The sequence below is a fragment of the Terrapene carolina genome, unplaced genomic scaffold (genome assembly GCF_002925995.2).
Source record: "Terrapene carolina triunguis isolate 2854851 unplaced genomic scaffold, T_m_triunguis-2.0 Scaffold69, whole genome shotgun sequence".
In the NCBI taxonomy this organism is placed as follows: Eukaryota; Metazoa; Chordata; order Testudines; family Emydidae; genus Terrapene; species Terrapene triunguis.
Window position 1 is genome coordinate 40,564,914 of NW_020664420.1, and position 13,384 is coordinate 40,578,297.

At 38.1% G+C, this 13,384-nt stretch overlaps 1 protein-coding gene across 1 annotated transcript in view; it reads right to left on the reverse strand.

Annotated features, from left to right (window-relative positions):
• The window catches only part of ARHGEF28 (Rho guanine nucleotide exchange factor 28), a 144,022-nt gene that overhangs the window by 41,761 nt on the left and 88,877 nt on the right, over positions 1-13,384 (reverse strand). The window contains exons 15-24 of the mRNA XM_029910919.1: positions 12,514-12,637; positions 11,337-11,463; positions 10,909-10,964; positions 9,368-9,419; positions 7,723-7,870; positions 7,512-7,633; positions 6,383-6,523; positions 4,459-4,709; positions 1,637-1,759; positions 833-950 (exon numbers count right to left, since the gene is read on the reverse strand). Of these exons, the coding sequence (XP_029766779.1) occupies positions 833-950; positions 1,637-1,759; positions 4,459-4,709; positions 6,383-6,523; positions 7,512-7,633; positions 7,723-7,870; positions 9,368-9,419; positions 10,909-10,964; positions 11,337-11,463; positions 12,514-12,637 (1,262 nt within the window). The remainder of the gene's footprint in view (positions 1-832; positions 951-1,636; positions 1,760-4,458; positions 4,710-6,382; positions 6,524-7,511; positions 7,634-7,722; positions 7,871-9,367; positions 9,420-10,908; positions 10,965-11,336; positions 11,464-12,513; positions 12,638-13,384) is intronic.

A 13,384-nucleotide genomic window follows, 5' to 3' on the forward strand; every position in this document is an offset into this window, starting at 1 on the left:
TGATTTTATTTGATCTGCCTAACACAGTTTGAGACTTAAATCAACTGATATGTTGTAAACAGACCTGGGAAATTAATTTCTGATAAGTAATTTATTAGAAAAATATTGTCTTTTTTGTATTTGTGATATGTACCTGAGCAGTTTGTAATTATCTCAGATGTATTCAATAGTTTCCGCAAATAATTCATATACTGTTGATTCTTTATAAGCAATTCACTTGCAGTATTCAAAATTTAAAATTTAGATTATACACATAGATCACATGGCATGTTGTGTCTCCTGACTGGATGAAAATAACTTAGAATCTGGTTTACAGCATGAATAGTTGCATATTCTCCATTTTTGCAAATATGCCTGTCAGTTTATTGGTCACTAGAATATTCAAAGGCGGCACAGAAAGAATAGAAGCAACTTTGTATGACTATTAATGAAAAAACATTTTGTAATATTTTATTGCCCAGCACTATTTATGAGACACTTCCTTGGATTCATTTAATAGTTTTCCAGGCTTAGTCCCAAAAAAGTTCCACATCTGACATTCAAGATTTTCTGCTAAAACAATTAGATTCCTCTGAATTTTGAGGCTTATCTGAACCTGACCTCTGAAACTTTTAAAGTCTGCCCATTCTTAACAAATTTATACACCAGACATACTGTTTGGGTGACATTTACCCTGTGTAGACAGCTTTAGTGGTGCACACAGGCTTTGTGTTGGCTCTCAGCACAATTGCAAATTTCACGCTTTGGGACTATGTTGCATATATTATTCAAGAGATGTATTAAGGTTCCAGATTTGTCTCTGATATGAGGCAAGATTGAATCTATTACTCACCTTTTGAGTACTGTAGTATCCTTTCTACCAGAACTGGGTATTTTGTGATGCGCTGAGTGACAAGCAGAATGCATTCTGGGATTCCTCGACGTCGAGCCAAAAGATTGCTATTTCGCAGCTTTAAAAATAATTATGCATATTTTATTGTAAGTAGGAAAGTTACACTAAAATATTAATTTACTAGCAAAAGGCATTAGATCTACATGTGCTAAATAAATTGAAACTGAAAAAAAAATGTTAAATTATCTGCACTATCCACCGTGAAATGTCAGATATCATCTTGATACTCCCAACTATTGAGTCTATATCTACATTTCCAATTAATGCTGAGAAAGTGCAAATTATACACAAAACCAAGCTTTACATTCATTATCTGTGCCTCATTTGATATATAATCCTTTGTTTAGTGTGGAGATCTTGCCTATACAGTCAGAGGTGGTTTAGCTGGATGTCTGAAAGATATAATTGATGAGGTGGCTCATAACTGGAATGTGTGTGTATTACAAACTGATGTTCTAATCTAAACAAAAATGGAATTTACCAACTCTCTGATTGAGCAGGATTCTCTGTTTTTTTAATAAGCTATTGCAATAGATCTGTTGAATACCATGGACCTGATTCTGAAAGGGAACTCAATCCAATTTCCCACTTTGCACCTACAATTATTTGTGCCCACAAGATTGCATGAATAAAATGGGAGGTTACTTCCTAAAATCAGGCCCTGCGTTGTTTAAATCAGAACTACAAATTATGAACATGTTTTCTGGCCACTTTGTTAACAGTCATATTTTTGTAAGCACTTACTTTAATAAAATTCTGGAACTTCTTGTTTTGTTGCAGCTCTTTAAAGAGATTAACAGCTTCTTTTTGATGACTACAAAATTCTCCATATATTTTCTTCATTTTATTGGCATTTTCCTCTGAAAACTGATGAAAATAATAAAATTGTACTCAACAAGAAACCTAACTGTAGAGTATGTTTAAGGATTTTTGCATACTATCGATTGTAACTTCTATTGATGTTAATGGAAATAAACCACATACGGGATCCTGACACTGCATCCTATAAATCAATGGGAGTTGTAATCTGCATAAGGAATGTAGAATCAGGCCAATACAGGCTGGAATATATATAGCAGATTGACTGTAAAAACAACTATGCACACAAGTAAGGTGAATTGGATGTGGTCTCATATATTTAATTTTAAACCTCAAACAAATCTCCTTAGATCTGCCATTAATATTACCTTAGTTTAATAAAACAGAGAATTTTAGAAGTTTACTTGTTTTAACCATTATTTGTGCTGTCACTTTCAAGTACAGTGTGCAGTGTTGTGGTAGTCATGTTGGTCCCAGGATATTAGAGAGACAAGGTGGGTGATGTAATATCTTCTATTGTACCAACTTCTGTTGGTGAGAGATACAAGCTTTCAAGCTTACACAGAGCTCTTCTTTAGGTCTGGGAAATGTACAAAGAGCATCACAGCTAAATAAAAGATGGAACAGACTGTTTAGCATAAGTAGTTAGCACATATTTCAAGGGACCATTCAAGGTGAAGTGGCCCGTTAACATCTTTCCAGCGGGGAGAAAGCTGGGGATGGGTAGGGTTAAGTGGGTTATGGATAGTTGTAATAAGCCATAAATCCAGTGTCTCTATTCAGTCCATGATTTTTGGTATCTAGCAGAATTATGAATTTAAGCTCCCAGGTTCATTTTTTGCAGGTTTCCTCTGAGGATGAGGACAGATCAGCCATAGAGTGATCATTTTGTGAAAATGTTCACCCATAGGTGATATAGTGTTTTTGGCTTTTATCATTTTTCTGTGTTAGTTCATTTGAGAGTGCAGTGATTATCTGGTTTCACCCACATAGTTGTTATTGGAGCATTTAGTGCACCGATGAGGTACACCACATGTTGTGATAGGACCCATGAATCTTGGACAGTGTGTTGATCGTTGTAGCATTGGAGATATGTCTGCAGGTTTTGCATCTGTTATTCTGGCTAGGTCAGGTGCTACTTTGAGTCCTGGTCTGTGGGGAGCTTGCTTCTAATGACATGCTTGGCGAGGTTGTTTGAAGGCCAGAAGAGGAGGTAGAGAAAAAGTTTCTTTCAGAATGTCCCCACCAAGTATGGATCATAACTGTTTGAAGATAACCCATATGGCATAGGGGCTGGAAGTCGGGGTGCTGCACCTGGCTTAAAGCTGTTTCCATCATCTATGGGGTTTATAGTTTGGTTCAATGGCTCTCAGCACCCGCGCTATACAAACTGTTCCAGCACCTTGTCATATGGGTTCCACTGTGGGGAGCTAGGTGACAACTAGAGATGTGAGGTTGATGGGGGTTTTATTTCATACTGAAGCAGGTTCTCTCAGGGTATTTGGGTGGCCCATTCCATGATGCTACTTACTTCTCTGGTGGGTTGTCCTTGTTTGGTGAAGGTGCTTTTAAATGTGTTAAGGTATATACCCCAGACTTTCTCCTCAGAGCATATTCTATGATCTGAGTGCCAGGCTGTAGATAACAGGATTTCTTGGTGTGTTTAGGGTAGTTACTGGATCTGTGAAGACAGGTGTGGTGATCCGTGGGTTTCTTGTATATAGCTATCTGTAGTGTTCTATTGTTGAAGCGGATTATGATATCCAGGAAGTTGATGCTAATTGGGGAGTGTTCTAGAGAGAGTTTAATGGAAGGGTGGTGGTGATTGAAGTTGCAGTGGAAATCTATGAGGGAGTTTAGGTCATCTAGCCAGAGGATGGAAATAGCATTGATGTACCTCAGGTATATCATTGGTTCTGTGGTGCATTTGTCCAGAAATACTTCAAGATGGTCCATGAAGAGGTTGGTAGATTGTTAGATACTTTGCTAGATACTAAAAATCAGGGATTGAATAAAAACACTGTTGTAATGAGCCAAAAATCCAATCTACAACCCATTTATCTCCCCCCCACTCCCCGCCAGCTTTTTTTCCCCTTTCCTCGTTATGACTGGAGAGGTGCTAACGAGTCACTTCACCTTGAATGATCCTTTAAAATATGCATTATGCTAAACAATCTATTCCACCTTGTATTTAGATGTGACACTGTGAGTACATTTCCCAGAGTTGAAGAACTCTGTGTAAGCTTGTCTCACCAATAGAACTTGGTCTAATAAAAGATATTACTTCACCCACTTTCAAGTACAGGTCAACACATGCAGCAGTACCACAAGCTGCCCCATATACCCTGGCCAACATATATCGACACTGTTCTGGAAGACCCTCTTCAAGAGATGAGAGGATAATTCATTCTTTCAATCCTTTGCCTCTCTAAAAACTGTGTCAGCTAGTGTCAGTTTTGGTGGTAGATTAAGTGATGGGAGCAACTGTCCATTATGAACTTGACTCAGACCATCAATACTCAAATAGATTATGAAAACCGTCATCAGTGTTTTTTTCCACCACATCATCAATAATTTTCTCACACTACAAGAATTTGAAGCAATAACCAAGAGATGAAAATCTTTGCATCCTATTAGCCAATCCTAAGAGATCTAGTTATCTCCCTGTCCCACAAAAATTTTGAATTCAACAAATATCTTTTTTTGGCCTTGAATATGTGAAGATTTAATTTTGCTAATCTCTTTACCTGCTCCACAAGGATGTCTCCAATTCTGTTGATTACAAAATTTCTCTCATTTCCCCCCTCACACGATTCCTGTCTTCTCTCCTTCATAGTGCAGAAGAATTGCCTGTGAATCTCTAGCAATTCATCTAAGCAGGGAAATATTTTGTCTACAGTGCTGTGATCTAGTTGCAATTCTTCTTTCATTCCTTTCCTGAATATTTCAGACATAATGAAGAGGGTGTGGATGTGATGCACTTCTGTTTGCATCAGCTCTGTAGTTTAAAGGAAGATGGTGCAGTGTAATAATCCAACCAGACATTTTCCCTCACATTATTTGACATACATCACATAGTTTTACATTCAAATATATGGACATAAATACGATTTCTTCCATGATAAGCATTAAAACTAATAAAACAGCCCCAGCTATGGTTACATGTGCTCTCCAACCAGCCCAGTTCCTCTTTTACCATTTCTGCCCCATGGCACAAATTTTGGGTCTGAAGGAGGCAGAGAACGAAGGGGACAATGCAGGTGTTTGCATGCAGGAACATATGCAGACAGCAGAATACCATTTTCACACAGGAAGGGTCTCTATGCAGCTACTCTGCAAAAAGCTCTTCTGGCTCCCTCTACTGCACTATGGTGACCAATACAGCATCAGAGACCAAGTCAGCAAAGTCACAGTCAAAAATATCGAACTCCAATTCTTGTCTTGCCTTTGTTAAATTATTCACCATAGTTTGACTTTAACATCAAAAAGTTAGAACTTACTGAACTTACTGCGCTAATGCAAAGTGTGTCAACTCAAACATGGAAACTCCCAACCTCTACAATATTAACAACTTACATTAAACTTAAATCTCTTAAGTCCTAGTAGTAAACATTAGGAATCATATCTAACCGAATACCAAGATTCTTTACATTAGTCTGCTCTGTTTGCACACTAATACACAGGCATCACTCATTCAGTGAGTCTGAAGTCCCTGGAAGATTACTTGAGTAAGAACTTAATAAAACCTTGAGTAAGGATCTCCAAACTGGCCCCAGAATGTTTTTTTAAAAAATACCAATTTTCTGCAAAGAATATTATTATTTTCAGTTTATCTATGAGTGTGAACGTTGATCTTCGATATTTTATTCTTACAGATACCTACACTAGCTTTCTCTTTCAAAGCACTTTTTATTAAAGATTTATTTAATACTGAACATTTAAGCATTTTAGGAACTTTATTTTGACTTATGAAGAATAAAAGATAAGTAAACAAGAGAACAGAGGAAATAATTTGCAATGAGTAATTTAGGGAATTCATGTCACTTTTTCCCCCACAAACTGTTAGGGAAAAGTTGTGAACTTCTCAAATGTATTATTTACTCAAAATTATTTGTAACTTTCTTTAGCAAATAATTCTTTGGTCTGCAGTTCATCCATAAACAATTCATCACAATTATTTGTATTTCATGTTGTGTTGGTTAGTTACATAAGGCATATTGTAGAATTTCTGTTCCCCGACTGGATGATTTACATATCTATCAAACAGTGCAAATTGTGAATTTTATAATTGAGTATATAATTCAAAATTTGCTTTTCATTACTATTCCCACATTTGAGTTTAAAATTCACTTTTCAGGAATATATATGCTAGTAAAGTTTCAATACTCAAGTGTTCACAAAAGGTGGACATGAATGGGTCAAGAATACGGTTAAATTGAAATTAACTTTCAAAACCAAATGAATATTTTTAGGCAATTGGCTTCAATATTCTGTTAGGTCTACATTTACGTTACATTATTATTTGTGACAACATAGTCTTTAAATAGTCTTCATTATTCATATTAAAATCTAAGCACTGAGCATTTTATTCCAGTTATATGATGTGTGTATCCCACCTCATTGCCTGTGCCAAGTTATTTTCAACTTTTTAAAAATAACTGAAACACTGACCAAAAATTACATCCTGCCTTTTGATAACATCCTTTTCTTGCTTGCTACAAAATGCCGGATCCACAACAAGACTCCAAGATTCTGCCTCAAACTCCTGTGCCTCTGTGCTGAGGTCAGTCCACAGGGAGGCATCCACATCATCTATGACAAAATAAAAACCTTGTAAGCATTGGTTGTACAAACAGGTTGGCAGTATCACAGCAAGGGAAGATCCTCATGTGCATGCATGTTTATTCATGCAGTGAGTATACTGCTGAACTGAGGTAAGCCTTAATTAAAGATTCTAACCAGTACTGAGAAAAGATTAAAATGAAAAGACAAAGCCTGCCAGTGATGACAGCATCATTATCTTACACGTTAAAATGTAAATAGAACAGAGTGGAGGCAAGCAGAGATTTGGGGATCAGAGGGAATATTTTTTTCAGGATTGGATCCATTGTTTGAAATACCACCTCAGAAGTGCCCTCTGATTTGAGGTGCCTCAAATTTATGCACACCCAACATGAGATTCCTTGTGCCGGATTTTCTCTCTCTGTGTGAATGCCCTTCAACTCTGGAATTCACACCCCCAACTCCTTTTCTGAAATAGCCCATGTATGTTGACTTTCCAGACATGAATGGTGGGTTGAGGAGGGCAGTTGGGAGGTGGGATTTTTGTGTTGTGGGAGGAACATGAGTGATGGGTGATACTGTTTGTAACGTTTGTGCTGAGTGAGGGCGGGAGAGGGCTGGCTATCTGAGTGCCAAAATATGAGGCTGTTTCGGTTTTGTAATCTCTTTTATATTATATTATATTTTTTAATTAGTGGCAAGGATGTTGAGAGCCCAGGACAAAAGTTTTTACCTGTTAATTTTTAATAATGACAACAAATTAAAAAAACCAAAACACTTACAATTAGCAAAGAGTTCATCACTAATTTAGACCCACTTGCAAGGTATTATGGGTCAAATTTTAATTCTCATTTATCTGATGGCATCATTTAATGGTGGTCAGAATCATAATTAAGTTACTACACACACATTTTCTTTTGATGTAGGAAGTAGTATTCTTAGACATACTAATTAATGATTCCACTTTGCATTTTGTAGCATAGGTTATAACATGTAGATTTCTCAGTTTACTTCTCACCTTCCATTACAAAAGAATCCACTGATGGAAGGGTCCCTATAGATTGTAGCAGCGTTTCAGACTGTGAGCTGGACGTCCAGCTGCTACTATCAGTGTCTTGGTCTGACGATGGCATAGATCTTCTGCAATGAAAAAAGCATTTAATTGTAGCAACTCACTTAGGAATGCTGAATAATCTAGTTAGCGTACTGTGCTGGTAGCTGCCTTCTACCTTTCAAAACTGGCACTCGGAACACTTTTGGATAAAGAGTGAGGTTGCTGTGAGACTTCTTTCCTTACAGCAGAAAGTCCAACGGGCATTGAGGAAGATGGATGCATTGAGGAGAACATAGGTTGAGGAATATCTCTAAACGATGAATCTGTGAAGTGAAATATATGTGTAAGTCTTATAGAAAACCTCATATGTTATTGCCTCGTATGACTACAGCATGAAATACTACACAATTCTCTTATAGATTAATACATGCCACTGGGCGTATTCTCTTATGGTGCAAGAGCACTGTGCTCTTTTCTGAGTGGGATGGAAAAACAAGCCACAAGGTGAAGCTGAGTGGCTTTGGTGCCCATGCTGTCAATTAGAGAACAAGCTTAAGCCATAGACACACTTACATCACACCCATACCTATACTCACACATGGTTGAGCCACACATTGGAGTACATGATGGGGAGGATTTTCAAAAGCACTCAACACTGGCTTACCTCTGCTCTCACAGTGGTAAAACTTCCATCATCCAGCTATGCAGGAGGAAGGACAGGAGACATTGGATGTGATTTAATTAGGTCACAATTTTGTTCTTATATGTCCGGGAGTACCAGCAGATAAAATTGTGCAGTGCGGGTAATTCCATAATCATTTACACATACTTGGTGTGGCGGATGCTGTTGTCAGCCCTCCCCCTTCACCCATCCTGATCCCCATCCAACCTGTTGGGACCTGACCATATCCCCCAAATGAGATGGTGGTGGGGGGTATAAAGGAGTGGGGGATTGACTCCCTGCTGTACCAGTCATAGGAGCCCCAACCCCGCCCCCATTTCTGCTCCTTTAAAGAATACTTCCTTTAAATCCTTTACCAATCCATTTTGTCTGATCACTGTATCCCTTCCCTATAGAGTACCTGCACTGGACATCTGCCCCAGGCATACATAAGGAGTTGTGACATCACAGCCTAACCCCCCAATTATTTATGCCCAAACTAAGCCCCCAAATCACTGTGGGGAAGGTGAAAAAACCCCCACCCGACCTTGGCCAATCCGGCAGAGAGAGAGAAAATTCCTTCCCAGCCCCCAGAGAAAGGAGTGACTAGTGTAATGCCCACAGCTGATCATGACAAAACTTTGTATTTATCTACATCCAGGGGTGGGAGGGTGAGTGCTGCTCCGCCTGGTCGAGGTAAAAGAGGGCTTTTCCTGCACTGGCACGGACCTAAATAGTCCCCACCTCCTTTCCAGTCACCTGGGGTGGGGAAGGGAGGGGGAAATGGGTCAACATCCCCATGCTAACCGGATATGAAGCTGCCACAGCAAGTCACTCTCTGACTCTCTAGCCCTTAAAGGGGCACACACCTTTTCCAACCAGACAAACAACAGCCCCCACTGCTTAATATGCAGTGAAGTGAATGGGAGAAGAGTTAGACCAATTATGAGTGCTTTCGAAAATCCTACCTTGTATGTATTAGATACTAACAAATGCACCTGTTTTCCTGTAGATATGGGAGTCACATGGAAAAATGCTCAAACACACATACAAAATTGTGAAGAATACTTGTCCTATTATTTTATTATTCAGGCAACGCACTAAACTTTAAAATGATAGATTTATGCCTATTAGCTTGCTTGCTTACTATAATACTTACTTGTTAGGGCAGCTTGTGGTCTGGTCTTAATATGATATCTCTCTTGGAATTTCTGGTAAAGAAGAATTTCATCTTATTAAAATGAAATAATAGCTGATTACACCATGAATAGTCAGTAATCTACTTTCATATAATCATCTGGAAGAGCCCTCAAGCAAACTGCATTATGATCTTGTATTTCTGCTACTGACAAACAAACCAAAGTGAAAGGATAATGAATTTCAGCCACATTATCATACAAAATTAATTTAATTTATTTTCTTTCAAATTACTATGTTGTTATGGAATTATTCTTTTGCAACATGCATATGATTTGTCAGGGCTTAAAGAAAACAATTACACATGTAGGGCTATACTTTTTAATGAATTTGAAGAGACCTGAGGCAGGAAATTGACTCTAAGTCGGTCTGTCGGAGCCAGAATTTGTAACCTTTGCTACATTGTACAAGGCTCATATGCTTAAACAAGTGTTGCATTTGAGAAGAGCAAGTAAGTAGTTTTCCCTCTTATCCTCTTGATGATTGGTTGGGGATATTGTCTCCTCCTGGTAAATATCCATCAGTCCTAGTAGTTATAGTACCTGTTAGAGGCAGCTGATTTAGCATTATAATTTATGTTTTAGTTCCTTTTTGTAAGTTTGCCCAGAGGCTATTCAGTGTCATTGATAAAGACAAAATAAAATAAAATAAAAAATGCATGTTTTATAAGTGCAATGTTGGGCATGTTTACCCTGAAGATCTGTGCACTGCAATAGCTACTCCGATATAGCCACACTGGTGCAAATCCCTTGTTTATATGCACTGCAACAGTTTGAAAAGTGACTTGCATTGGTGTGGCTTACTCCAGTGAAATCACTTGTTAGTCCCTAAAAAACAGAAGCCCCCTTCACTGTACGGTTTTGAAAATGTAGCCCTCATTTTAATTGGGGGTTACCTACTGAAGAATGTTGGTTATTACACTCCAGGGGGCTCTGCTACACTTCAGCTCTACTTGATGATTTTACCTACTGTCAGAAGCACTGAAATGATATAGCTCAGGGGAAATCAATGGTTCCTCAAGGCCGGCCCTTTTAAGTACACCTTAGAAATGCAAATCAAACTACATATCCCAATTTATCCTGCAACGCTCCAGAGATATAAAGGAAGTGACCCTACCTGTTTTCACTCCTTTTATAAAGTATTTGCTCAAGGACACTGTTTATTGCTATTGGTTGTGTTAGATGTTTATTTGGCATTCTCTCAGCCCTTTGTGTACAGACACTTGGTTGGATCATTTCTGCACTGTTTTCTTTCTCAGCTTCATTTTGTGGCATCCTGTTTGTTTTAGTAACTAACTATTTCTAAGTCTCCATATAACAAGTAAGTCAATCAACATGAACCTATTATGAAGCAGCCTACAAAGACAAGGTACTGTTCAAACACTCTGAATAAGTACAGCATATGCTAATCACCATAGAAGAAACTATGGAGATTGATTTAAAAAATAAGAGAGAGAGAATATACACAATAACACTGTAAGAACAGTAAGGCATAGAAAGTTACCTTTGAACATGCAGGAGCACAATCCTTACAGTTTTTATGCACAATTGCATTGCAATCTGAAAGGAAAAACAGATCTCAAAACCTGAAACTGAAAAGGGTCAAACATTGTAGTGCACTTTATTCTGGGACTTCATCATTTTTCCTCCTTCAGACCCACATACTGAATAGCCACAAATACGGCTTTAATTTTTCTCCTAGCTTTCTCCAGGGCTGTTTCAGGAATCAACTAGCAGAAGTCTCTTGTGAAGCAAGTGGCCATCACCTTTGTTCCCTTTCCCTGAGACCTGGGGACACTGGCTGATTAGGTAGAGAAGTATGTATCTTCAAATCCAGATAGTGTCACTCTTGAAATGGAATATTAAGCAAGTATCCTGCAGCAGATTTTCAAAAGTTACATAAAAGCTACATAAAAGACAGTAGCTACTTACAAGAGCACTGCAGTGACTCTTTCCCTAAGAGGGCTTTGTCGCATGCCATACACGGGATACTGCCTGAGAAGTTCCCAGTTATAAACTGATGTCTGTTCAGTTTGTCTTTGGCATCCTTATTCTTTGACTTCAGATCCAACAGAGCAGGCAAAAGAAGAGAGATTAAAATAGATAAATAATCACCATAATATTATAACTTTAAAACATTTTTCTTTTAAGAGAAAATGGATTTTAAAACATTTATCTCCTCTCTCTGGTAACAACTGAGACAGTGGGGATGTGTGCCTGCATTAACCTAATCTGACATACAAATACATGCACCTGTAATTAAAGGTAGGTTTTAAAATTAGTTTTTACAACTCGTTTTTTGATATTCGAAGGGACATTGCTAGGTTAAAAATCATCTATTTTTGAAATAAACAAGTTTCCTTTCCTGTGTTACTAATAGCAACTTATGGCTACATTGTGCAACACTTAGTTACATTGGGACACTTACTCACATGAGTAGTGCCGGTAGTTAACATTAATAGAATTATTATGTGAGTAAGTGCTCACCAGCATGGACATACGTTGCACAATCTAGACTTTAGATTATTAAAAATGTAACACTGAAAGTATCTGATTTACTTTTCACAACTAATTTTGTGGTTACATTTAGCACTTACTTTGGTCCCTGATTCTAAAACTCACATATGCTCAGCAGCACTTATTCATGCATTAAGTTCAACAGGACTACTCAACTGAGTAAATGCTACAGTAAAGACTACAGAATCAAGTCCTTACTGTGGATAATAAGAAAAATAGACATACACTTTCGAATACTTCTATTTTTGTATATCAAGTAAGAAAACTTTTTCCAAATATACTGCAGACATTTAAACTTGAGCTAAATCACAAGACACGAGATGAGTAATAATAATTAAAAAGTGGCAAGGGAACTCAGTACTGTGAAAACAATGTTACTTTTAAAAATGAACAATATCGTTTGTCTATACAAGGACACTGACAACATATTTGTCATAAGTTTTAAATTTAAAATGTCTTATAAATACAGTTTAAATAATTGGAAAAATCAGCCACTTATCTTTACCTAACAGGCAAGACAGATCTGATCCCAAGCTATAATGCATTTCAGTTATGCTAACAAGCACCTAGTTATATGTAGATCCGAAATTACCTTGCACTTATTTCGTGTACTAGTCATTCTGTTCATCAGGAAGCTGAATGTACGACTCACTTTATATTTTTCCGACTCGGATTTTGTAGGTATAATATACTTATCCCATTCCTCCTCCTGAATCCTAAAATGTAAATCAGTGAATACAGTTCATTACACTGGACATAACATCTTAAAACGGAGCAGCAGCTGGCTGATATTCTGCTTCAACTGCTTTTAACAATCACAGGATGTATTTAGTTGGGGTTGGTCCTGCTTTGAGCAGGGGGTTGGACTATATGACCTCCTGAGGTCTCTTCCAACCCTGATATTCTATGATTCTATTCAGGTTTAAACCAGAATTATTTAAGAGGTCAACATCAAACCAAAAAGTGACATTAGTCCCTGCATAATACTAATTAGGAACGCATGCATGGGTACTGTACATAATGCGAACTAGACTGCAAGTTTCCCATAATTATACTGTTATCAAACCCCTCAGCAAGCATAGTCCCATATTTTGCATGTTCCTTTGGGTAGCTCCCACATTAACGCCTTTTCCTTGCTATGTCTGATCTCAGTCAGCTGTGAAAGAAGAAGCTTGGGCTGCAGCAGCCAGGGATTCTTCTGCATGAGCACCAGCCTCATAGGTCCCAATTCAGCACAGCACTTAAGCACATGCTTAGGTGCTCTGTTGAATACTGGCTGGCCTGCTGAATCGGTCACAGATGTGTGCTGTTTCCCTCCTTCTCTCCCTAGATGGCACTGGAGCACAGGCGTCTCTCAGCCAGCCTGCAAAGCCTCGATGCTGTCCTGACTTGGGGATCAGATGGAGCACATGACACAGCAGTGGGCTCTGCTGGGAGTGTCACTGCCAGACTAAAGGGAAGAT